This window comes from Triticum aestivum, chromosome 7B (genome assembly GCF_018294505.1).
Source record: "Triticum aestivum cultivar Chinese Spring chromosome 7B, IWGSC CS RefSeq v2.1, whole genome shotgun sequence".
Lineage (NCBI taxonomy): Eukaryota > Viridiplantae > Streptophyta > Magnoliopsida > Poales > Poaceae > Triticum > Triticum aestivum.
Window position 1 is genome coordinate 761,849,237 of NC_057813.1, and position 27,487 is coordinate 761,876,723.

The 27,487-nt window shown below is 44.4% G+C and overlaps 2 protein-coding genes across 2 annotated transcripts; both read right to left on the reverse strand.

Annotated features, from left to right (window-relative positions):
• Positions 1-639: 639 nt before the first annotated feature.
• LOC123161682 (uncharacterized) lies at positions 640-16,003 on the reverse strand. Its single transcript, XM_044579497.1, has 4 exons — positions 15,490-16,003; positions 14,709-15,386; positions 13,883-14,488; positions 640-4,005 (listed from the first exon to the last, which is right to left on the reverse strand). The coding sequence occupies exon 4, from the start codon at positions 3,022-3,024 to the stop codon at positions 709-711; it is 2,316 nt and encodes a 771-aa protein (XP_044435432.1). The 5' UTR covers positions 3,025-4,005; positions 13,883-14,488; positions 14,709-15,386; positions 15,490-16,003; the 3' UTR covers positions 640-708.
• LOC123158837 (disease resistance protein RPP13-like) lies at positions 5,698-18,055 on the reverse strand. The gene is made up of 3 exons (XM_044576668.1): positions 16,927-18,055; positions 5,980-5,984; positions 5,698-5,842 (listed from the first exon to the last, which is right to left on the reverse strand). The coding sequence occupies exons 1-3, from the start codon at positions 18,022-18,024 to the stop codon at positions 5,698-5,700; spliced, it is 1,248 nt and encodes a 415-aa protein (XP_044432603.1). The 5' UTR covers positions 18,025-18,055.
• Positions 18,056-27,487: the final 9,432 nt, after the last annotated feature.

Sequence of the window (27,487 nt, forward strand, 5' to 3'; positions counted from 1 at the left end):
CATATATATCTTTTGCATTGCGCTGCCAAACATTTGTTTAGCCTTACTTTTGAATTATGGGCATGCACATACATATGTTCAACATTGGTTCAACCAACTTCTGAATTATGTTTTGCTATTATATGGCCCAGTATTTGTGAGAAAAACTTGTTTAAGTTTTCTATACTTATGATTAAAGTAGCTAGCTGCACATACATATATACATGTCACTATACAACCTGGTAAATAGAGAATCAAATTAAAATTACAAGATAGTGTGTCGGTCCTGGTTAGTATATGAGCTCTTGCTCGGTTTCGCCTTGTATCAGTCACGCCGTTCCAGCTTGTTCCTCTAGTTCTTGAGGGTAGTGTGGTGTGGTTAAATGCAGAATGCCTATAAGGCTATAGAACCAGCTGTTCTGCTACAAGGCACGGATGTTCTCCTGCGACATTATCTCGAGTCTATAGTCTAATTGCTGCAAGGAATGTGGAGTTGTGGACACATTCACTCATGTTATATGCTCGTGTATCGTTATGTCAGACATTTGTTCGGACGTAATCAGGCTTCAAAGAAGAAAAAGAAGAACCCATGGCAAAAGGAAGCAGGACGTATTTCAATGTTCAATTGGCACGATATAACCAAGGCCTTGTGATCTGGAAGATTGTTGGGTGCCTATTACATTGGATGCACATAACTAGAGAATAAAGAGAAGAAGAAATGGAAATGAATCAGGACGGATGTGCTTGGTCCTCCAGCCTCAGGACAGCTCTTGTGTACCTGGACTCCCTGCCGTACTTAACTGCCTCCTCCAAGCGTGAGCTGTGTAGCTCATCAAGTTTCTGCTGCAAATGTTGCTTGATTGCCTCGCTGTAGGAACCCTTGAGCCACACCTCCTTGAGTCTAGATAATTCCTTTAATCCAGACACCTCCAAAGAAGCCTCAGCAGTAGAGCAGTCAACCACCAGCACCTCAATGTATTCTGGTATCCAATATCCAAAACATATCGCCAGCTTGTAGCTGCCACAGTCAATCTTGAGGATTGGGGCGTCAGTGAAACCATCACAATACAACGTCTCATCCCGCTGACCATAATGGAGCTGGCCATCTTGAACCGGCTTGACATAAATATTACGAAATGCACGTCGATGAGGAAATTCCGTAATGCTGTATATATCTTCTTGCGTCGACACTATGAGGTCAAAACGAGACTTTCTGAGACAGTAAAGATGCTTCACCAAGACCGGCGGTACTTGTACTTCCCCACCCGTCGAATACAGCTTAAGGCTCTTCAGACTCTTGGGTAGGCCGGAGAACATGTCACTCGAACGAGAAAAAAAACTTGTTGCAGGTTCCCCCTTGTCAAAATATACTGACAATGACTCGAGATGACCATGTCCTGAAATGGCAGAGTACAAGTCGTGCCAGTTTTTGCGGTTGATACCAGACACGCCGAGCTTGCGCAACTGGGTAAGCTTATTTACCTCCTTGAGGATGGCCTTCCCACCTGCACCACTCACATTCACGACACCGAGTGTACGCAAGGCCGCCATATTCCCAATCCCGTGAGCCTGAACCTTAACACCACCACCATTATCATTAAGTCGTTGGCGTCTGCGCAACTTCTTCTTATTGGAAAACCAGTTATCCAGATCGTGTGCCCTCCTTCTCAGTAGCGCTAGTATAGGTGATGCCCCATCATCACCGTCAATAGCAGCTGGTGCTGGTGTTTCTGATGGTTGACTTGTGCTCACGCCATGACGGTCTACCGGTGTTGTTGTTGCTGTTGCTGCTACTGCTACTGCTCCTGCTGTTTGGACTGTCCTTGTGCCATCATTGTCTGCTTCTGCTGCTTTAGTTAATCCCCCGTATTCATTGTCAATGTCAGCTGGTGGCAATGTTTCTGATAGTTGACTTGTGCTCGACTTGCTTGTTGCTGCTACCGCCACTGCTCTGCGGATCATGCTTGTGCTAGCATGGCCTGCCGCTACTGATTTAGTTAATGTCCCATCTTCATCATCAATGTCAGTTTGTGGTGTTTCTGATGGTTGACTTATGTTCGCGCCATGAGGGTCCACTGATGTTGTTGTTGTAGTAGTAGTAGTAGTTGTTGTTGTTGTTGCTGCTGCTGCTGCAACCACTACTGATGTTTGGCTGGTGCTTGTACCATCATGCTCTGATGCTTCCTGTTGCACATCATGGCCTTGACCCAATGATTCATAAGTGGTGCCTGCACGAATATATTGTAGATTTTGTAGCTTGCTGATGGAGGCTGGTAACTCTACTATACATGTGTGTCTGACATTCAGAGTTTGCAACTGCCTCAGTCCACCCACTGAATCTGGCAGACAAGTGATATCTTCGCATCCCCGCAAGGATAGAAACTTGAGACAAGGCAGTAGCTTCACTATCTTCTCGAGGTCACCATCTGATACACTTGATGTATCCTCCAGATCCAGCACCCTAAGAAGTGCCATATTGATACCCTTAGAGACGAAGAATGACCTCCACTTCCCAAATACTGTGAAAGAACGTAGTCGTGATAGGTCCATGCTCTTGAATACACTCTCGTCTCTGTCCCAAGTGGTGCTAATGGTGAGGTGTTGTCCAGCACATTGCAAGCTGGGGCTGCAACGGCCCTCCAGTGCAAACACAAGGTTATGATCCATTCTCCGTGACATGATATATCCATGGAAGAAACCGTTAACTTGGAACATGTCTTTCACCTTGCTATTTGATGCATTCGTGTTTGGTGGATACTGGATTATGCTCAACTTGATCAGTTCAGAGAACAACATTTCCCCATCCTCATCTGCACTAATGCCAAACCTATCCTTGTAGTAACCCTCTGCACTTATACCAAAATTTTCCCTGGAGTAGCCCTGACGGTTGATAAGATATTTATCACTAGAGTAACCCCCTGAGCGCAAACTAAATTTTCTGTTACCCTCCATGCTAGTACCAAACTTCTCTCTGGAGTAACCCTCAGCTCGAGAGCAGTTTTTTGTAGCTCGAGCTACACAGGACCTACTATCCCTTCCGTTCATTCTACAATACTTTGCATAGAGATATGTGCCATGTAAACAGGCCTTGTCAGTAGTTAACAGCGCAGGAACAGTGCGACGCCCTCACCCAGGCCAGACGCTGCGCTGTGTAAAAAAAGGGCCTATCTCCTAGGTGAGTACTGTAGTATAATTTTTATGATAGGTTGGTCTACTGCATGCATGCGCATCTCTCTTCCTTCACCCTACTATGTCCCACATGCATGCAGCTTTCCACTCTCCTCACGTCCTCTCTCTTCTTTTTTCCTCTCTCACACAGTCACGTAGCTCCTCTCTCTCTCTTCCTATTCTCTCTCACAAACAATACCTCGCTCCCTTTGAATCTCATATCTGACAACATCTCTCTCTAGGAAAAAAGGAGCACTCTCTGCACACTCTTCTCTAGATTGGTCAGAGGTGTGCAGGCGGTGAGAAAATGTGTACAGTGGTTTGGCCCATGCGTTACAGTTTGCCAGCGATTAAAAAACAGAACAGTGGCCTGCAGCTTCCCCACAGCTTGCACAGACAGCTCCTGCTAATTACTCTGCCCATGTCAGAAGGACAGCTTGTGTAGCACATATCACGACGTGAGCCGATGGTATGGATAGTGGGTCATGTGGAGCTCGGCCTAGGCTGAAACTTTCCGCCCTCAGCTATCCACCGCCTCAACAATCGCCTACGTCTGATATTGTAGTCCGCATGGAAGACTGAGAGATAAAAGATACATGGCTTCAGTGCATCTGAGCACGCATCAAAGTAGGACTGCATCCAACTAAATATACTCTTTAAACCAGAGAATTCTGGCCTGGTCTCCAAAATTCCCATGAAGTCATCATTGATGTATTCCAGAAAATCTACATTCTTTCGGCATGTGCGACACTCTTCTCCTATAGCAAGTATCACTTTAGGAAGTCTGCCACACTTAGACATGGCAATATTGGAAACCTGAATCTCCCTAGGACTCAGTTCATTGCCGCCCCAAGCTACCTAAAATGCAGAAGTCAATTAAATTCAACAGCATATACACAAATTTATTTGGAGACAATATCAACTTAAGTACATATGCAGTATACGTAAAGTTACTTTTAGATTGCCAAATGAAGTTAGCAAAATCAAATTCTATGTTTGAGTCTCAAATGAGAATTAAAGTGTAGAGTATTCTCAAAAGACGTAATTTGGCCATTTTAGATACCTTTTGGTATGTCACGCGGATTAATTTGATGTCTTCATTTTATGAATTTCATTCTGTTAAACGTCAATTGCATCGCTTAGATTTTTGAGAATAACACATCTTCCAGAGGAACATGATGCTAACCGATTACACAACAATATTGTCCTATTTGTCTTCATATTTTATGTTTCAAGAAGTTCTCTAAATTAGTAAATAACCGCATCAATAGTGCGTCAGATCATGTTGTTTTCCCCACTTAGACAATCTTAGTGAGAGGAACGAACATCCCTTGAGGTGGTGGTAATCCTGCATTAGATGATGCAGGGGTTGCTCCGAAAATATAGTAATGTGATCCTTCAAAATTTGAGTAACCATATGGGAAACCAAATGATCCATTCATGCTGATATGGACCACTACACAGTGATGGTGAATAGGAACAATAGTACTCTCATAAGTAGGGCTCCTGTTGGGAATGAATTGGTGGGTCATCAATAAGAATTGCATGATCAGAAGCGTCAATGGAAACCTAATTATGTGGTTATGTTGCTGATATCAACTATACATGATTGAGGCTTAGATCACCTACAATTTCAAAAGGAGCCTTAGCTCAGCGGTTAGGCATGTGGTTGCAAGCCTTACCACCCAGGTTCAATACCTATAATTGAACCATGATGTTTTTTTAAAAGGAGGATGACCCCCGGCCTCTGCATCTAGGAGATGCATGCAGCCATTTTATTAATTATTCACAAAGACCTTACAACATAGTACACCGGCTAGTCTGAAGCAACCATCTTAGCAACATATGTCGCTACTCCAATCTAGTCCGAGCCTAATAGTAAACGGACATCATGGGTCTTTAACTTGAGGTGCATGGCCTTTTCCCCATTTTATTAACTTGAGGACTAACTTTCACTACTAGGAAAAGGGCTAAAGATAGGATTGACACTAATGGCGCACCAGAGAAGTGGTGCGCCACTACTATATACTAATGGCGCACCTGGTGGAGATACGCCATTAGTGTGGAATACACTAATGGCGCACCAGGCAGAAGGTGCGCCACTAGTAAAACAATTTTATTTCATTTTTTCAAACATTCTAATGGCGCATCCGGGCAAAGTGCGCCATTAGTAGTTAGAACTACTAATGGCGCACTGGAGACAGAGTGCGCCAGTAATTTTTTTTTTACTTTTTGGCGAACAAACTTATTCCCTCCCTCCCTTCCTCCCCACTCAGTACGCCCCCCGCCCCAACCGTACGCCGCCGCCGCGCCCCCGCGCCCCCACGCCCCCTCCGTCCCCTGGCGCCGCCGCCCCGACCCCCGCCCCCGCGCCCCCACGCCCCCACGCCCCGCTGCCGGCCCGCCGCCGCGGGCGCGCCCAGCCGGCCGAACCCTCCGCTGCCCCGCCTCCGGTACAGGCCCCTCCAGCCCCGAAGCTGCGCCCCCGTCCGCCTCCTCCTTTCTTCTCCCGCGACCTCCCCCCTACCCCCTCTGCACCGCCCCGTCCCCTCAGCGCCGCCCGCCGTCTCCCCGAACCCTAGCTCCGCCGGCGTCGGGGACGACCACCTCGTCGGCCTCACCAGGCCGCAGGCCCTCAAGCCCCACGCCGTCCTCGGCCTCGCCCTCTCCACCGGCGGCGTCCCTTCCTCCGCCCCTGCAGCGCAGCAGCAGCAGTAAACAGCCAGGTAAAACTGTGTTGTGAAGCTAAGACGATGATGATATTTTCTTATATGGTGAAGATATACTGTGTAAAACTGTGTCATGGTATAAAGACGCCATATTTAGCTCAACCGTACCTGATGTCGATTATCAGAGTGGTTCACTGAAACATATAGTCTAAGATGGGACTTTTCTGTTTTAGTATTGTTTGCATCTGGGCTAAAATCATTTTCCTTGCTACCTCTTTATAGTCTAAGTTTGTCTATTTGTAGAACAACAAAGAATAGCATGGAACATATAAATACCATGGACCACAGGCATTTTATTCTGCAGTGTTGTATAATACTACCTTGTACAATATTAATAGTAGTACATCAGTAAATAGCATAACACTCCAGCACACCATCCAGGTCTTACAAGCAGTTACACTACACACGCATGTAATGAAGAACTACATCTTTAATTCAGAAATCGCCAACTTGATAATTAGTTCATCCACGGATATCGAGTTGGTGCCCATGGTCCTTTTGTCTTAGTTTCATCATTATGGCATGTTATAAGTTGGTGGTTTGTGATTAATACCACGAAAATCTCCCACGGAGACATCACGGTGGGACTCTATGGTAGTGGTAGTTTCAACATTTGCTATTTCAGCACTATTTCTCACACATCCTGCATTGGTCGCACCAGAAACATGCCCGCCAAGGGATGAACTCATCCCACTAAAGGATGCCTTCTGCTCTGCATTAATCACTTTGCGAGAGAATAGAACTTGCCTCTGGTGTGCAACGCCCTCCAAGACATTGTAGGAGAACATAATTGCAAGGACAAGTAGTAGGCCAACAGTGTTTCTCTTCTGTTTTTCAAACGTATTTATTTGAGCCAAAGTCACTGGGAGGCCCAACGTATTTTTTGTGAATCATGTCAATGGGCCAGTCAATGGTCGTATTTGTTGTGAATCACGTCAATGGATCGGTCATGCATCCATGCACTAGATAGATTGATATACATATACATACGATATATTTCCCTCATATTTGTTGTGAATCATGTCAATGGGCCAGTCAAAGGCTAGCAATGACCAATGTGCGTCTCTAGAAAGTTAATGGGTTGTTAATTTGAGGACACAATCTGACTTTCAGTCTCCAACTGTGCTTCCTTCTAGTTTATGTAGTTTGCTCAATCGTGTATTGCCTGTGGGATCATACAAGCTTTTGCATCGCTTCGCTGGTACTGCTGTTACTAAGATAAGCATTATTAGATGCTCATCAGGTTTGGATATGTTAGTATTTTGATTTGCATGCATAGCTTGGGAACTATAAATTATAGTGAAATTAAGTAGAAATTATAGTAGTTTGGTTCTGTTTTTGCTGGTGTTTGGTTCTAAAGATGAGTAGCAATTATAGTAGGAAGATGATGCATAGTAGTTTTATGTTGTTGTTGTAGTTGTAGTTGTAGGAACATTAGATACAGTAACAAGTGTCATGTTGTTGTATTAGATACAGTAGTAGTATCATGTGCTACTGAAGATGAGTAGTTGTAGGAAGATGATGCCCTAATGGAAGTGACATGAATATTTGGCCTAGCTTTTTTTCGATGTTGGTTCATTAATCTTAAGCCCATCATGTTTGTTGGTTGTTTGCTGTCATGTTGTTATTACTTCAATTAGGGCATCTGTTGGTTCATTAACCTTTCTAACATCTGCATATTTCAGGTTTCCGAGGAGGTAAAGGAAGTGAAGTTCAGACAGTGCAGCAGCAGCAACACCTCCAAGGTGAGAAATATGTTCCTATTTATCTTTTTTTGCTCAAGTTCTTCAGTACATCATATAATATAGAGAAGTGCAGGTCAAGTGGTGCAATCATATACATCTGCCACTTAAGTCATCCTTCCCTTTAAGCAGAGTGATGCCTCTCGATGTCACACAATAATGTTTGTTGCAAGAACATTCTACTCTTAGTGTTCGTTTGTTTACTGCATAAAAATATATAGTTTTGCTGTTGTTATGCCTGTATTCACTGCTGCTGCTGCTGTACTTGTGATGATGTTGTAGGTACCCCGAGAGGCCCTTGAGTTTGCCGGAATGTCGATTAACTTCCGTTCCGGCAAATTCGGGTACTCCATATGTCCTATTTTCAGCAAAGGTAATGCTGAAATTTTCCGTGAATTTTAGCATTACTTTGCTAAAGTTAGGACATATGGGGTACTTGCGACTAATGCCTGTTATCATGCATGTTTTATGATCTGTTGTAAGGGTACTAATTGGTCTCTTCTGCTGCTTAATTATCAGAGATGGCGGGAAGCAGCCACCGCCGCTCTGCGACACCGCAGTACGAGTTGGATGCTTCCGAGTTCTTCACTATCATACTTGGGACTTCAGTATCATCCATGACGCAGGTATATAGAATGAGAGATCTCCCCTAGCTTCACCCATCTCATTATGATATCTGTTGTTTGCCTACATCACTCATTGTCCCAAACTGCAGAGGCTTCCTGACAGTTTTAAGAACATGCTGATGGGTGAAGATCCGCCAAATAATGTGAAGGTGCGACAGGCCGGCAGCGCGTTTCGCAGGCTGTGGGATGTGGAGTTGGTGATCAAGGAGGGCCACATGTACTCGTCTCGTGGGTGGGAGAAGTTCTACCGTGCCTACGACCTGCGGCTGGGGTACTTCCTTCTCTTCACGTACGACGACGACGCCACCATGCTCATCGTGAAGGTGTTCAACGCGACTATGTGTCGCATGCGCTACGCTGAAGATTATGATGCCGGTACGTTCTGCCTCTTCTTATTCCTCTACATTTGGCTTTGTCTCACATCGATTGTTAATGGTCATTGTTGCATTTGGACAGGTAATGGGAGCAGCAGCAGCGACAATGGCTACAGCCAAAGCAGCAGCGACCATGGCTGTAGCGAAAGCAGCAGCGACCATGGCTGTAGCGAAAGCAGCAGCGATTCTGGCTGTAGCGAAAGCAGCAGCGATTCTGGCAGCAGCATAGACAACAAGAAGGATGATCCAGACTGGAGTGCGGGAGAAGAGGAGCAGAGTGGGGATGAGGAGCTGCAGGATGACGATGGGCATCAGGCTGAGGATGACCTAGCGCTGGTGGTGGCTGACCAAGGGCAAGAGATGGTGGTGGCTGACCATGGGCAAGAGATGGAGGTGGCTGAGGATAACCTAGTGATGGTCGTGCCTGAAGGTGGCCTCGCGATGGTGGTGGTGCCTGACAATGACCACGCACCGGTGGTGGCGCCGGCGATCCCACAGCTGGGCGACATGACCACGCCAATTGAGGTAGAAGACTACATCCCACTGCCTCCACCGCCTCCACCGCCTCGCCGCTCTTGGCGCATCAGACTGAGGAAGGAGAAGGAGAAGAACAATGCGTAAGAACTGAACTTTGTCAGGTATGTCAGATCTCCAAAATGATATATATATATATACTTAGTTACCTATGTTATCTCTAATATGCTTAGTTTTCTATAGGTTAGCTTCATTTTACCTAAGTTGGCTCTAATATGCTAACTTAGAGCTTATATGCTTAGTTTCCTATAGGTTAGCTCCAAAATAACTTATGTTAGCACAAAATGATCAAGTTTACATAATAAGCTTATAATCTTTTTCTTCTTCTTCTTCTTTTCCAAAATGACATAGGTTAGCTTCATTTTACCTAAGTTGGCTCTAATATACTAACTTAGAGCTTATATGCTTAGTTTCCTATAGGTTAGCTCCAAAATAACTTATGTTAGCACAAAATGATCAAGTTTACATAATAAGCTTATAGTCTTCTTCTTATTTCTTTTCCAAAATTCTTCTTATTCTTCTTGTAGTGTTCTTCTTCTTCTAGTATTCTTCTAGTCTTCTTCTTTTTCTTCTTCTAACTTCTTGTTTATCATTTTGCAGATTTGATTTAATTCACGGAAGCTTGCATGGATGGAGTGCTTCTTTTCCATTTGTGTTTTTATTTTGTATCAATGTGAAACTTTTGTGAATTGATGGATAATGGTGTTGGATGAACAATGTGAAACTTTTGTAATATGTAACGATGGAACTTGTGTGTTGGCTATGTATGTATATATGATGAAACTTGTGTGTTGGCTATGTATGTATATATGATGAAACTTGTGTGTTGGCTATGATTGTTATATGGATGCTTGTTGTATATATATGTGTTGGATATCTCATAGGTGAAATAGTGACCTGAGATTAAGAAAAAAAATTAAAAAAATTGTTACTAATGGCGCATTACAGTGTGGTGCGCCATTAGTCACCGTGGGCAAAACTAATGGCGCACTACCTGGTGCGCCATTAGTATACCAGATACTAATGGCGCACCAGTGATGCGCCATTAGAAAAAAATTCTAGTGGCGTGATACTAATGGCGCACCAGTGATGCGCCATTAGTAGGCAAAACTGGTGCGCCATTAGTAGCCCTTTTCCTAGTAGTGTTTGGTGCTTTGTGGGGTCGCCCATCAAGATAAAAGTCTTGCTACTCAAATTTAAAAAGTCCTTGAGAAGGAGGCATGATGGTATTTTTACCCCATTTTATTTCCTTGAGGACTGAGATTGGTGGGATCACAAATCAAGATAAAAATCTTGGTAATCACAGGAAAAAAGTCCTTGACCAGGCTTGATGGTTTTTTTCACACTTTATTTCCTTAAGTACCAAGCTTGTTGCATGGTGGTATAACCCATGAAGATAAAAAATTGGTGCACGTGTTTGAGAAAAATCCTTGAGGACCAGGCTTTGCGTTCTGGGACTACATATCGACACAAATATCGTTGTACTCATACTAAAAATGGTTGTGCAAACCCTAGTTGTTGTAGAGACCAGGAGTGAGATTCTCCCCCAATTTCAAAAAGGGAACCTGACCTGGTGTTACCCGCGACTAGCGATATCTCGTGGCGTGGCCCATCCCCGGGGTCGTCAGATCCAACCAGTATAATGTGTAGGCTATGCAATCCATGTGCAGTTGCTTGGTGGTGCTGATCTTACGCGTGCCCGACCCTGATGTGGTCAGGACGGGCCTCGAGAGTCGGGACTATCATGTTTGGAAGGCCTCCTATGGTGGTGGTCCTATGGCGACGGTGGTGGGCATTGTGGAGTAGTCGGGCTCATTTTTGGCATGGGATAGGGGTTGCCTAATGTCATGGTAATTATGGAGGTGATGTGATGGCTATCGTATCTATAGCACAAAGAGCCAGGTAATTGTATCTGTGCTATGGTGGTTTGGTGTGGATAAATGTATTGTTTGCATGGTGAAAGCTATAGTCTAGCTAGGTAACTACCATATAATGTGTTGGTGATAACTGCAAGCCCCGCCTGGCTAATATAGTAGACACAGGAGGCAACTCGATCTTCATCACTTCCTGCCCCTGCCGTCTGCTCCTTCCCCTTGCAGTCGCTAGAGTCCATGCCCAGGTGAAGCCTGTGCGGTGGTGGTGGTGGCGGCGGGGCCTTTCTCCCTCCTTATTCTGGTGACCTGATGGTGATTGGAAACACCCCATGGGGGCTGTTGGCAAAGCAATCGGATCTTCGGACGTCTCCATAGCTCCATGCCCCTGTGCGTGCTCTAGAAGATGTGTTCCGGCCGCGCCTAGACTCGTACAGGAAGATGAGATGAACCCTTTGATATGCTGGCTTCTCCACTACTTCCGTTCCTGATCGGCTGCTCGACCGCACGGCAGCAAAGCTACCTAACAACACTGGTCAGCTACTATGCCTGCTAGTGACGGGCTGCTCCTATTGGCAGCGGCTCGCGAGTGCAATGGCAACAATATCGACCGTTTGAAGAGACGCAGTTATGAAGCAAGATCGGCATGGCCATTTGAAAGCTATGTTTTTCAGGATTTGGCTTCTCCATCTCCGGCGGCTGTGATAGCAACGGTGACCACACCGTTTTGTAGTGGCCACTACAATATCTTCGTGAGTGTTCATCTCTCTAGATTCGGTGGTTGCTTTCGACGGTGTTTTGCAATCTATAGACAACGACTTGACGGACAGGGTATGGTTGTGCAGCGGTGGCGGTTGGTTTTCTAGCGTTGCTCTCTTCATGAAGGTTTTGTCATTGAAGAACATCGTTGTCCTTGTGGTGTCATGACATGTTTGGTGTATGGTCATTGATGTAGTTTGTTGACCGCAACTTCGATCTTCTCGGGGTTTTTCTTTTACCTCACATAGGTATACTTTTGGTCTTATATGACCTTGCAATTTGCCAGCGTTTTGTGTGTGTGCGTGCGCGCGCGCATGTCTTCAAGTTGGCTGTGTGCATCCTATCTTCGTAGAGGCCGAGTGTGCTTATTGTGTTTGTATTCTCTTTATGCTTTATTTGGAGTCGATGACACAACTGTTGTAGTGCTAATTAATTAGCAAACAGTACAATTCCAAATTCACGGATGTGGCTGAGACAGTCATCGAAGTATGAATATGTGGAATTACAAACGCCACCAATAGCTATGTACGTAGCTCATTTGGCATCATTTGTCTCTGAAAATTACTTTTCTAGGTCTAGATTCAGTCACTCGAACACACATAATCAATAATAACTAATCTTAGAAGGTGTTAAAAGAAGGTGAGATTGTGAGACTGTTAGCTTCAATCATGATTCATGTATCATCATGTTTATTTCATCGCATTAGTTAGTTAGCTGCATGGTCAATGGCGTCGCCGTTGACGATATAGTGCCCACACACTGGATGTGGACATGCATGCAGTAGGTGGTTAGTGCATTTAATTGCGTGGGTTAGTTGAGATAGTGGGCATGCCAATGGGCTTCTAGAAGCATAACAAGATTAGGGAGGTGATTGTTGGAACTCATCTTGTTGTTAGTATTAAGTTCATAGGATTAGATAATTTTTGTTCCATGAGTACTGCACTACTGCATGTAGTCAAAGCTGCGGTGGTGCACGTAGAGTTGCCTTCACGTGCACAAGGCAAAGCTAATTAGGTTGTAGTATTAGTTAGCTGCATGCATTATGTTCGGCGGAGTCCAAGCGGCCAAGTCGCGTAGCAGATAGATATGGAGAAAGAAATGGGCATGGTAGTTGTGGCATGCGCAAAGTAAACTCCTAGTTTGTATCTACATAGACTTGCGAGTGACTGAAACATGTACGTGGGTAGCTAGCTGAGTGGAGTAGTAATCGGATCTAAGCCGATGTGTGTGCTGGACCGTTGTGTGTGCCTGCATGGTAGTTAGTAATGGGTTAGTGGCTGCGTTTTAGCCGTGATTGAGAAGAGAATACAAGAGAAAAGGCACTATTTGAGTGTGCCAAAGTGTGTGTATCTTCCATCTTCCTTGAGCTTGTGTGCGTGAGTCTCCTTCCTCCTCCTGGGCTGTTCCAACAATTCGCATCAGAGCCTTGTCTATCCAAGACAGAGTGAGTTGACCTTGGCAACCACGACTTGGAGACGAGTATCTTCCCATACTCCCTCCATTTCAAAATATAGTGCGCCCGCGCTTTCCGAGGTCTAACTTTGATCATAAATTTAATCAACGAGGCCGACTGCGGCGGGAGAAAAAAATTATATAATTGAAAACTTTTTTTGAATATAAATTCATTGGTATAATTTTAACTCCCGCCGCAGTCGGTCTTGTTGGTTAAATTTATGGTCAAAATTGAAACACGAAAATAGAGGAAGCATTCCATTTTGGAAGGGAGGGCGTACTAACTAAGGGTGTGGTGCAGAATGGACAACAGGATCAATTTTTTTACGCCGGTTTTGAGTGCATTGGCTGGGATGGATCCTGTCCCAGCGTGCCCTCACCATCGGAAAATCGTGTCTACTTATTGGTAGGAGGACCTACTCGCAGTGGCGCTAAAGGGATGCGGCCAATCCCAACGTCATCTCATGCTCTAGTGACAAGTAAAAAATTCCTCAGACGAGGCCGAACCTAATAAAAATTGCAAGTGAGCTTATAGTTCGTCTAAAAATAACTGGCGAGCAATTCTCCATGTAGCTTGCTCCCGGATATCTTAGGAATAGTGCATTGACATACCGAGGAGAAAAACACGATGCATGAAATTAATCATACCTTTGACAATAGGTGAAGCGCCGCATCGGGTTCTAGGTTTTTAACGTTGATGACCCGACCTTCTCCTGGCACACAGTGTGTGGCCACATTTATTTCATTCGAAATGACAATAATGCAGCCTTTGGTAGTCTCAGGTAAGAGGGCTTCTCTTATCACGTCCCAGTCATGTGTAGAGTGCAGACCATCAATAACAACGAAGGATTCTGTATGTAGAAACTTGCGGCACTCTTGAATTGGATCTTGGGCCCCGTCAATGATAGCAACTACTGCGGTTTCTTTTGCCTGATGATCATCTGAATGAATGTCCGCAAGTAAGTGCCAACAGAAGTCTATTAGATCGAATGGATGTGGCACATTGACCCAACCAAAGGATGTAAATCTCCCTTCACTGTCGAGCATGGCCTTGCTGTAGACACATCTGACGAGAGCAGATTTTCCAACACCAACATCAGTTTTTTCTAAACAGTCGGCTGCAAGCTGATAAGTCACTATACGCTGACGGCCAACAAGGGGTTCAAATGTGTTGGCCCAGTGACGTGTCTCTTCCCTTCGGTTGGAAAAAAAGCGAGAAGTCTCCCCGCATTCATTGCCATAGTATCCACAATCCTGCAAGTCAAGAGTTCAGTACGCATTAATAAAGTATAGTACTCCCTCCGTCCCGAAATAATTGTCTTAAATTTGTCTATATACGGATATATCTATTCGTATTTTAGTGTTAGATACATCCATATCTAGATAAATCTAAGACAAGAATTTTGGGACGGGGGGAGTAGTAGTTAAAATGAAATAACTAGGAGGGTGCCAATATAAACAACAGTACACTCACCTTTATCAAGGGACGCAGTCTTGTTTCAGCTTCAACACCTTTGATATTTAAGATTCGACTGTTTTTATCTGCACAATGCCTGGCAACACTTGCTTCATTTGTAATGACAACGGTACAACATTTACTATGCTCTGACGATATGAAGGCATCACTTATCAAGTTCCAATCATGCATAGAACGCAGACCGTTGATAACAACGAAACATCTTTGTTTATGCATGAATTCTCGACAGAAGTCTTGAATTGAGTCAAGTTGGCCTTCCATCATTAGTACTGCCATAGTTTCCTTCTCTTTGAGGTCATTTGAAGAAAAACCCAAAACCAAACGCCAACCAAAGTCTTTAAGACTAAAGGGATGTGGTACATCGACCCAGCTGAACAATGTAAATCCCAAGTCACAAAACTCTTTACGATAATTCTCAGTCATTATGTTCTCATCTTGGCACGTGATTAGAAGTTGGTGGTAGAAAATTCTTCTGACGAGAGGCAATTTTCCAGCTCCAGCAGTCCCACATACGGATATCACACCAGGATCCTTTAAAAGATCAACAAGCCCATTTGCTTGATCCTTACGCACCACATGTCCAAATTTTTTGGTCCAGTTACATGCCTCTTCTATTCTATTGGAGAAAAGGCGACCCCAAGCCTCCTTGACTCCGATTCCATAGTATTCGCAACCCTGCATACGCACATGCAAGTTTCTTGAGTATTAACAAGAACCACGATCTAGCTTACTAGAGTAACAATTAATTAACTGAACACGCATTGATTGCAGTACATACCTTTATCAAGTGATGGAGCACCATGTCGGATTCCAAATCTTGGAAGTTGATCACACGCTCTTCCTCGTGATCTACACAATATCTGGCCAGTTGATTTGCATATCTTGCAGTAGGATGTACAACGACAAGGACACAACTCTTAGTAGGCTCCAAACATAAGATCGTTTTTATCTCTTGCCATTCTGCCGGGTATCTCAGGCAATTAATAACAACAAGGCAGCTGTATTCACATAGAAACCTACGGCACTGTTCATTTATACCTCGGTCTCCCAATGCTGTGATATCCTCGGCTCCAAAATCGTCAGAATAGAAACTCAGAAGAAGGTGTTTGCAGAAGACATTAATATCAAATGGATAAGGTACGTCGACCCAGCTGTGTTTTTCAAATTCTACTCCATCAGCAATGAATCCCTTCGACTTACGTGTTATGCTGGTGTATACGCTATCAAGCAGACTAGTTGATATGGTCTCAGAGCGAGTCATTGATTCTCTATCATCTTCGGTCGTTGTTTTGCTAAAGCCCCACACTGATATGACATCACCACGTCTCAATTGCCAACAAAGCTCACTCATATCACTGCGACGCCCAGGAACCTGCATGAAGTCAACACCAGCAGCTAATTAATTTGCGCACACATGTTTGGGTTTTTCATGTGCGCAAAAATTACTACTACTGATAAACCGGGACTCGCACTTCACATGATACAACTCGCAATATTCAAATGGATTGATTTAAATTCCCTCTCCAACCTATTAGATTGGCCCAGATTTTTCTCATAATATTTAGGCTCACTTCATCACCCAATCTATGATATTTGAAGCATAACCATCTTCAGTGGCGGAGCTTGCGAGGAAGAGCTGAGGGGGCAAATGACGAAATATAATTTTCTGAAGGGGTCAAAAACTGTATTTCTCTGAATTTGTGCCACCCGACATAGAGTTTCTTCACAAAAAGTTCATGGGCTAGGGGGGCCATGGCCCCTGCAGAAATAGACATAGCTCCGCCAGTGACCATCTTCATATATCATAGCTTTGTTTGGAGGGTTAAGAGAGGCCGAATTTTATTTGGAGGGAAAGAGCCAAAGCAATACTGTAGGTACAAAAAGTGTGTGATTTGGAAATATTACCTAAAAATATTGACAGCAAAAACTAAAGTATATATCTTTTGTATGCTAAATATTAGTATTACGGTAGTATAATTTGAATTTTGTGGTGCGCAAACATAAGGTTGACGCGTCCGGTCGGTCATCATGCAAAATAAATTTGCTAGGTACGCACACAGAAATCTCAAATGAAATTGCTATGGCCACGTAGGGAACAGACGAAATTGATGACATCGGTATATAATTCTAATATTTCTAACAAATAAGAGAAAGTAATGCATAATAGGTTTTTCCGATGGAAACAGTTAATTTTGCTTTGGGCTCAAGTACATACCTTGCTGAAAAAAGCACAAAGTGGTTGGTCTTGAGAGAACCGTCTAAGCTCTGATACTTGGTATGGCTTCCCGGTGCAGGAAATTGCAAGCCCCAAGTGTTCTGTCAACACGATGATCCGACTACCATTGCTCGTGCCCGGAAGATACACTCGGATGACGTCCCACTCCGCCGGTGTGGATACATTTTCCAAGATGACAAGATACCTATGCTCTCTCACCTGCTGCATGACCTCATCAGTCTTGATGAGACGGTGGTCTTCCACTGCCCGAAATTGGTGAGAGGAGGCGGCGTAGAACTGAGTGATCAAGCTCTTGAGGAACTCGTCAGGGTTAAAAGGACGTATCAACTTTACCCAAGCCCGGATGCTGAATTCTTGGCGGATCTCTAGGTCATTGTATGCCTCCCTGATAATATGAGGAGCAGCAGTAGCAGCTCCTCCTCCTCTTCTCAACAATGAAATCACTTGAAGGTCATTCCCTTCACATTGGATCAACCTTTTGAGGTCGCTCATGCCATGTCGCTTCTTCCCTAGATCATCCCACACCTTGCTTAGGATGTTGAATGCTGATGTTGCGCTTGCACTGGCGGGGTTGCCAGGTGCCACTACTGCTAGAGAGAAAATAGTAGTCTTGGAATCAGAGCCAGAGCCAGAGCCGGAGCCAGAGTCACTAATGAGGTTGTAGCGGGTGTTCCTCTGGCTTATGACCTCCACCCTGGTCTTGAGCCGCTTTATGTCTGCAACCGCCTTGTCCAGGGGGAGCGGTGGCCTTGACATGCACATGAGGGATGAGGTCAAGCGCCGCAACCAGTCCCAGTGTGAGGCCTTGTCGAGGTGGACGACAAACTCTACACAGTCCTCGATGTCGAAGGCTAGGTCGCGGAGCTGCCTCACCCATGTCCGCACCACTTCATTCTTGACGCGCTCAACATTGGCGACTTTGAGGAAAGATTGCATCATTTGAAACTCCCCGGTGATGAACACCAGGTCATCCTGCACCCGCACCATTAGCGTTGTCTCCTCCTCAATGGCCGACTTCACCCGGCTCAGCGTCCCCTCCACTGCCGTCTTGGTCAGCCCAAGCGCAAACTCCGCCATGGCTAATTGCTTGCTTGTGCCGCTGAATAAGTGGCTCACTTGTGCCGCTGTTGTGTAGCTCTTGCCGCTGAATAAAAGCTAGCAAATGATTTGTGCAGCAGCAGCAGCAGTAGTTGGGGACGGGATTATAAAGCTATCAAGTTGCCACATGTACCCATTGCGGTGGACAGATAAGAACGACGCGATTAGCCAGCTAATCTAATGAATTAAGCTAACTGGCCATTTTGGACAATTAGGCACATCCATTAAATTAGCTGCCAGCCTGCCGGTTCGAGGTCCTGACTCAGAAACTCAATGATGTAGCCGATTGACGGAGACTTCACGTTTAGCCAAGACTTTTAATTGTATTACCTCAGCCGGCGGTGGGACAGGTTGATTAATTCATAAATGAAGGTGTCACGAACCAACAAAGTACTCGCTCCATCCCAAAATAAGTGACTCAACTTTGTACTAAGTTTAGTACTAAGCTAGTACACACTGGAGTCACTTATTTTACAGCATCTCCAACAGTCGCACAAAAAGTCAGCGTCCAATAAACGTTATAGCGCACCACTGTAGCGCTTTTAATGCGACGGGACCAACTTTGGTTTAGCAGGCGCTCAAAAACATGCGCTTAAAAACAGACAGTGCAAATTGTGAAGCGCGCGCAATCCGGCTCTCCAAATATGCTGCGCGCGATAGCGTTTTTCAGCGCGCGCCTAAATTTTTTTAGCGCTACAGCTTCTGCTGGAGTAGTCCGGCGCCCAAAAAAACAAACTTTTAGTGCGCGCAGCTCTTTTTGTGCGCATGTTGGAGATGCTCTTAGGACGGAAGAAGTATATTACTAGCGAACAAGACTTGTAAGGCAGACAATCATTAAGTCTTTCTGTTACCAACGTAAGAGATGTTAATTCATTAACCAAATGATTCGTCCATTAACTGGTAAATGCCTGCGATTACCTAGAAGGACATGGGATTATCTAGAAGGACGTGTGATTAGTCCTTGGCTGGCCACCTTGAACAACTCAACGCACACACCCACTGACTGACCCGCCGGTCATAACTCATAAGTCTATACATATGCTTGAGAGTTGTTAACTACCGGCCAGCTCAATCTGAGAGTGATGGCGAATTCTGAAATTAAGCTAGCATGCATCATCAAAGTAGACTTTGTTTTGCGTGCGTACCCACGCAGTCTCAATCTATATGCGTATATATGGAGAAGAGTAGGCGTAGCCTTGTCAGACTTACATTGTGAAAACGAGAATACTCATCAGTTGGTGGAGCCTCCCTTCACGTTAACCAAACATCGAGCTGGGTACTGGCATGTGTTGTCACATGGGGTACGTTGTAGCTGGTTGAGATAGGTGTATTTTACAAGTTAGTACACAATAGTCTAGCAGCTAAATCAGGGTAAATGTAATACTAGTTGCTTTTAAGACAATCATGGCTTCACGAATTGAATTAGCATAATCGCTGGAGTTAACTGAGAAACGATAATGTTGTTGAAACAGAGAGTAAATTTAGAATTAGCAGAATCATAGCTTCACAATTAAAAAAATCAACTGACCCGGACGGCTTAACAGAAACTATATGTATATATGGCTTAAAAAAACTCAATTCCTGCACCTCTGACTCAGCCACCATTAATTAGTCGACACGTATATAAATTTGATTCGAATGTGATGGCTAAATCCAAAATTAATTAAGCTTGAACGGATCATCAAAGTAGACTTTGTTTTGCGTGTGTACCCTTACCCAGTCCCGATCCATATGCATATATGGACAAGAATGGGCGGGTTTTTTTTCAAAAAGGGGGGACTCCCTGGCCTCTGCATCAGAACGATGCATACGGCCACATTTATAGATCAAAACAGGTTCAACAAGGTCTTAATGTCTTGCAAAAAAGAAAAAAATGGCAGGCTCACACAGAGCCACAACGCCAAGAACTGAAGGCCCAAAAGCCACAACCGGCAGGCAAAACAAAAGATGGGTAAACTAATCGCCTATCCTATTACATGACCGCCATCCAAACCGGTTGAAGATATACCGCGCTACCATCTCCCACCGGACAGATCCAGTAACCAAACGCTCCCTGGCCTCCGTCGGAGTGAGTAAGGACCACGTACGGATCAGCGCGGTAGCCCGGAATAAAACCTGCAAAAATGAATAGTTGTTGACCTGTTAAAAACCAAATCATTTCGGCAGTTCCAAATTGCCCATAACAATGCACAAACTCCTACACAAATGTTTCTAGCTGTTTCAGACTCTATCCCAGCAAGCCACGTTCCAAATAACGCACTGACCGAATTCGGAGGAGTAATGTTAAAGGTAATTTGCACGGAGTGCCACAAAACTCTTGCCAACGGGCAATCAAAGAAGAGGTGCTTGATAGTCTCATCCTGATCACAAATACTGCACCTAGTAGATCCTGTCCAGTTGCGCTTTACCAAATTGTCCTTTGTCATAATTACTTGTTTATGCACAAACCACATAAACACTTTAATCTTCAAAGGAACTTTGACTTTCCAAACATGTTTGGAACTAGGAATAATTCTAGCGTTAATGAGATCGATATACATCGACTTGACAGTAAACTCTCGAGACCTAGTAAGCTTCCAACACAACTGGTCGGGCTGATGAGCTAGCTGAACCTCCATCAGTCTACTCACCAAATGAAGCCAAGCTTCCCACCGGTCACCAACAAGCACTCTCTGAAACTCAATATTGAGGGGACTGGACTGCATAATCGTTGCAAGAAGAGAATCACGACGCTGAACAATACGATAAAGGGACGGATACTGGAGCGCCAACGGTGTATCACCAAGCCAGGTATCCTCCCAGAAGCGAGTGGTGGTGCCATTACCGACAATAAACTTTGTTCTATTAAAGAAGGCAGCTTTGACTCTCATAAGCCCCTTCCAAAATGATGAGTCGGTTGGTCTGACTGTCACCTGGGACAAAGTCTTGGACTGCAGATACTTACTACGGAGAATTTGCTCCCAAGTTGCGTCAGTCTCAACTGACAGCTTGTACAGCCACTTACTAAGAAGACATCTGTTCTTGACATCAAGATTATCGATACCAAGGCCTCCCTGGTCCTTTGGTCGACAGATGATATCCCATTTGGCGAGTCGGTATTTTCTCTTAAGCTCGTCACTCTTCTAGAAGAATCGAGATCGATAGAAGTCCAGCCTTTTCCTAACCCCAACTGGGACTTCAAAGAAGGATAAGAGAAACATAGGCATACTCGTGAGCACCGAATTAATAAGAATCAATCAGCCTCCATATGACATGAGTTTTCCTTTCCAGCAACTCAGTTTCTTCTCAAGCTGATCCTCGATACACTTCCACTCTCTGTTTGTTAGCTTACGATGGTGAATCGGTATACCTAGGTACGTAAAAGGTAAAGAGCCCAATTCACATCCAAACAATTGCCTATAAGCCTCTTGTTCATGCTTGGCTCTACCAAAGAAGAACAACTCGCTTTTATGAAAATTAATCTTCAATCCCGACAATTGTTCAAATAAGCATAACACCAACTTCATATTTCTCGCTTTTGCCAAGTCGTGCTCCATGAAGATGATTGTATCATCAGCGTACTGCAGGATGGACACACCACCATCAACTAGATGCGGCACCAAGCCACCCACTTGACCGGCCTCCTTTGCCCTCCCTATCAGGATTGCCAACATATCAATGAAAATATTGAACAAGATAGGAGACATGGGATCCCCTTGTCTCAGGCCCTTGTGTGTCTGGAAATAATGACCGATATCGTCATTCACTTTAATTCCAACACTTCCTTTTTGCGTGAAAGAATCTACCTAGCGTCGCAAAGCTTCATCAAAACCCTTCATGCGTAAGGCCTGTTGAAGGGACGACCATTTGACTTTATCGTACGCCTTCTCGAAATCCACCATGAAAATAACTCCATCAAGTTTTTTCGTGTGTATCTCATGCAGCGTTTCATGAAGGACCACAACCCCTTCAAGGATGTTCCTGTCCAGCATGAAAGCAGTTTCAGTGGGCAGCACTACAACATGCACTATTTGTGTGAGCCTAATCGTTCTGACCTTTTGTAAAAATTTTGAAGCTAACATTGAGAAGACAGATGGGCCTGAATTGCTCGATTCTGACAGCCTCAGTTTTCTCAGGAAGGAGGGTTATCGTACCAAAATTTAGCTGGAAGAGCTGAAGCTGCCCCGAGAACAAATCATGGAACATCGGCAACAGGTCCCCTTTAATAATATGCCAGCACTTCTTATAAAACTCTGCGGGGAATCCATCTGGGCCAGGAGCTTTATTATTTTTCATCTGCGAGATGGCTTCAAATACCTCCTTTTCAGAAAACAGAGCTGCCAAGATATCATTCTCAACGGTAGTAAGTTGAGGCACATCCTCAACCCTAGACTCATCCAGAGACACACAGTTATCCTCTAGGGGTCCAAACAACTGCTTGTAATACTCAGTAATGTATAACTTTAAGTTCTCCTGACCGATAATCGTTCCTTCATCTTGCTCAAGCTGAAAGATCCTCTTCGTCCTGTGTTTGCCATTGTCAATCATGTGGAAGACTTGAGTGTTCGCGTCCCCCTGGACAACTCTTCGGACCTTGGCCCGCAACGCCCACTTTAATTCTTCTTCACGAAGAAGTTCTTTCAACCTCATCTCCGCGTCGAGCTTGGCATGAAGTTCAACAGCTGGCAGAATCGTGGTTTCTGCTTTTACATCTAAGGACTGAATAAGGGTAAGGACTCGTTCCCTTTCAACCTTATAAATCCCGCTAAGATGCTTAGTCCACCCACGTAGAAAACTTCTCAGGTGCCTAATCTTATTCTGCCAGCGCTCAAGAGTAGTCCGACCTCCAGCATCCTTAGCCCACTCTCTCGCTACGAGATCAAGGAAGCCTTCTCTTTCAAACCAAGCAAGCTCGAACGAGAACACGTTTTTGTTGGCCAGGTGGGAGGCCTCACCAGAGTCAAGAAATAGAGTCGTGTGGTCAGAAATACCACGCAAGAATGCCTGAACAGTAACAAAGGGAAACTTCTGTTCCCATTCGACACTTGCCAGAACATGATCCAGCTTTTCAAACGTAGGATTTGGCATCGCGTTAGCCCAAGTGAAATTCCTACCCGAAAGCTCAATCTCTCTCAGATCCAAGCTTTCAATGATAGTGTTAAACAAGAACGACCATCTCCCGTCAAAATTGTCATTATTCTTCTCATCACGCCTCCTAATGATGTTAAAATCCCCCCCCCCCCCCCCCACCAGGATAGGAAGTTGCTCAGAGCCGCTCACTCTAACCAGATCAGCCAAGAAATCCGGTTTGAATTCTGGCTGTGCGGCATCGTATACCACCACCAGAGCCCAGAATAGGCGTAGCCATGACAAACTAACCACATTAAACTACAAGACTTGGGGTATGTAATGATAGCCGCTCACTCTATCCTTTTTTTTTCTTCTTTTCTAGTGCGATACGTCGGCATTGTACCTTTTTTTTCCTTTTTGCCTTGAACATATGTAGATGCGTAGATTATGCTAAAAAAAATGTAGATGCGTAGATGTGTTGGATCTGAAAGCATGTAATGCTATGCGTTGGAGGATGGACACAATTTATTTTTTCCTTGAACATATGTACATGTGTATATGTGTCACGTAAGTCCTGTTAGACCGTTAGACCCACGATTCCATATATGTTACACAGATTGAACGGTCAAGAAATATTAACTTTAAGAGATCCACAAAATCAAGGTCTAGTATTTTCTGATTAACGTGGAATTTATAGCCTATTTCTCTTGACTCTGGTTCACCGTATATTACCTTTAATATATAATAGATAGATTCAGGTTGCAGCACCACTTCACTTTGGTCATATCTCTATTGTCAAGGCCTGCACTTCATTCATGCAAGTTGATTTGATCGATCTAATTGTTGAGCATCTTACATCCCTTGAAGAATTATATCTGCATGATACTTCAGAGGAGCTCATAAAGAAGCTTCGGCAAAAGAGAGAACTAAATGAATGCAATGGTGATCTTAGAAAAATTACACACATCAAAAGAGTTACTGTTAAACTAACCAAGAAAAGCATATGGGAAAGGATTCGGTGACTGGAAAACTTGCTACTGCCCTAGCTATAGCTACAGGTAAGGGTTGGCTGTTCTGTACAACTAAATAGGATGTAAGTGATGTATTAGATTCATTTTCATTTTACATTGTTCATGTATGTGTTTACCCTTTATCAAAAGTACATCGTATTTGTTCACCTAGAAAAGTAAAATGCACATATATAGAATGCCTTGTTTCTTACTTCCCTGACTGTATTGGCAGGCCATGTGATTGTCAGAAGCTGCAGCTGTTCACTTTTAGAACCCAGCATCATCTCAAGGGCTGCAAGACACAGAATCGCAGCAATCAGCAGGAAGAATGATGCTACACATCAGCAGCTGAAATCCAATATCGGGCCGACGATAGGTGGTGCTTATTGAGTATTATGAGGGAAAAACTTTTATTATGAATTTAGTGGTCATAACTATTTGTAGGCCATGACTTTGGCAATACCCAGGCTTCAGGCGATGTATTTATTTATTTTGTACTTTTGCTTTCAGTTTGGTTCGTTAAACATCGTGCCCTGTCGAGCCATTATAGGTGATCTGTTTTCTTTCTACATGTACTCCCTTCGTTCGCTAATATAAGACCTTATAGGCATTTCAAAACATTGACTACATATTACAAACTAAAATGAATGAACATATATACTAAAATGTGTCTTGATACATATGAATGAAGAAAAAGCTTAATTGTCTTATATTAGGGAACGGAGGGAGTACAAGATAATTTCGTCTGTAATAAAAAGCCAGAAAGTACTTACAGGGTGTTGAATGTCTAGGTTGATTAAGCTACTTTTGTTGCGGTTCATCAATTGTTCACTTCCTTCTTATTTTGATTAGATATGCAGTATATAAATAGAATGGGCATAGAATCTTGTGGTTAGAAATATATATTTTCTGAAGAAAACAGAGTAGTTACTGAAATCACCATGATGAGTTCAAGCTATACTTCTTGACGACTGTCTGTTCTTCCTTTTTATTTTCTTTTTGCGGTGGTGTTGCCATCCATCAATTGTTCAGTTCACTCTTATTTTGTAGATGCATTATAAAAAAACTAGAATGGACATGGTATCTTGTGGTCTTTTTATTGAAGGAAACAGACAAAGTAGCTACAGAACCACACGTTCCTTGCTGTCCTTTTGTTTGTGCGCTGCCGTCATTCATTAATGGGATTATTAAATGTTCTCACCATGTCTTCCTGAACTTAGACAGCACGTTGTGTGGTTAGTTACCAAGCTGAGTCCAGGAAAGGATTCGGTGACTGAAATACATGCTACTACCCTAGCTATAAGTAAGAATTGGCTGCTTTGTACATATGTGGAATTCGATTCATTTCATTCTTAAATTGTTAATTTATTTGTTCACCCTTTTTCTAAAGTAAAACATATTCGTTCACCTAGCAACATACAGTGCAGATTGTATTGGCAGGCCTTGTGATTGTTAGAAGCTGTAGTCATTCCAATATCAGAACGCCAGCATCATCTCAAGTGATGTAAGAAGAACAGAGTCTAGTAGCTATAAGGAATATATGTAGTATTCAGAATTGCAGGCAATCAACCTTGGAAAAAGAATCGCAGCAATCAGCACCAAGAAAGGATGTTTCACCTGGCTATCATCAGCTGAAATCGAACTGATGATAGCCAGGTGCTATCAAATGTTGGAGGTAAGAATTTCTGTTATGAATTTGGTTGTCATAACTGTTTGGAAGCCAGGCTTTCATCCTACCCAGGTTTAAGGCGACATGTATTTACTTATTACTTTATTTGCGAGTAAATTGCACAAAACCACCACTTTGAAGGCTAGGTCTGCGAAAAACACTACAATACATTTTTTTTTGCAGAAAACACCACGTCTACGGTAATCTTTTTGCAAATAGCACTAATTGGCGGCTTTGACTCGGTTAAGTGAGTTTATGACAGATGAGGCCCGCTAGTCAGGCTGACGTGGCACCAATTTCTCACACCGTTACATGAAATCGTTTGCTAGACGTGGGGCCCGTTTGTCAGCCTAACAAGCCTCTTTTTGGCATTCCATCGAACACTTTGCATGCAGTGCACAGGCCGGCGGACAAAGGCTGCCGTCGCGAGCCTGACGGTGAGGACAGTGGCGCCGGGATGAGGCGGCCGTGCTCAAGGATGGCATCCGCAGGGGGAGCAATGGCGTTGGCGAGGCCTCTGCCTCCGCGGAGGGCGGACGAACGGCGAGCTCTGCCTCGGTGCGGCAATGGCGATGGCGGGCTCTGTCTCGGCCGGGGGCAGGTCGGGCGGTGGCGGATTTGAAGATTTGAGGTGTGGAGCTTTACCTGGTGCACCTAGCCGCACCTCCCTCGCAGGTGGAGGCCTCGCCAGTGGAGGCCTCGCGTGGCTCCCGATTCCCGACATTACCTGGAGCTCGCGTGCGCGGCCTGGGAGATGCCGACTCCTGCCCACGAAGCTCGGGATGGTCGAGACCAGCTGCAGGTCGCACATATAACGACGGTCGGAATCTCATCGTTGGTGGGCGGCGGCGCCCATGGAGGCCTGGTTCGACGTCGTCTCCGGGACCTACGTCCGCACACACTTCGCGAGGCACCATCTGGCATGCGGGGCTGGCCGGCGCCGAAGCAGGTGCACCTCACCTCCTGAGGAATGGCTGCAACTTAGCTCCGTCTCAGTACGGTGACACCGGCGGCTGCCTCTGCCTCGACCGGGGCGGGACGAGCGGCTCGATGGTGAAGACGAAGGCAAGCAAAACAAAAGAAAAACCATTCATTTTTATTTTATTTCAATGACAGGTGGACCCACAGGGCTCGACACATGTTCACAACGTTACCCAGCGTCCGCCGTTACATGCCAGCTGTTTAGAGATGTCACGTCAACCTAATTAGCGGGGCCCATCTGTCATAAACGCGGTCAACCGAGCCAAAGCCGCCGATTAGTGTTATTTGCAAAAAGATTACAGTAGACGTGCTGTTTTCTGCAAAAAAAAATGTATTGTAGTGTTTGTCGCAAACCTAGCTTTTAAAGTGGTGGTTTTGTACAATTTACTCCTTTATTTGCTGATACTTTGGTTGCTTTTCAGTGGATAAGGGCTGTGGCGAGCTATACACTGTGTCGTTAGCCATACACTGTGTTGTTAGCTATACACTGTGTCGTTTCAAGCATTTTATAACTACTTCCTCCGTCCCATAATGTAAGACGTTTTTTGACGCTACATTAGTGTCAAAAAACGTCTTACATTATGGGACGGAGGAAGTACCGTTTTTTTTTCTATACATTTAGTAGAAACCATTTAGTAGACATCAGGAGCTTCGGCGTGCTGCTCTACGAGCTCAGGACGGGTGCCGGGCCGTCGACAGACGAGTAGAAGCTGCTGGACTCTGAAGCCATACA

What these genes read in the sequence shown, in the direction of transcription:
- LOC123158837 (XM_044576668.1), bottom strand. Translation starts at nt 18,024, where the DNA reads ATGGCGGAGTTTGCGCTTGGGCTGACCAAGACGGCAGTGGAGGGGACG.
- LOC123161682 (XM_044579497.1), bottom strand. Translation starts at nt 3,024, where the DNA reads ATGAACGGAAGGGATAGTAGGTCCTGTGTAGCTCGAGCTACAAAAAAC.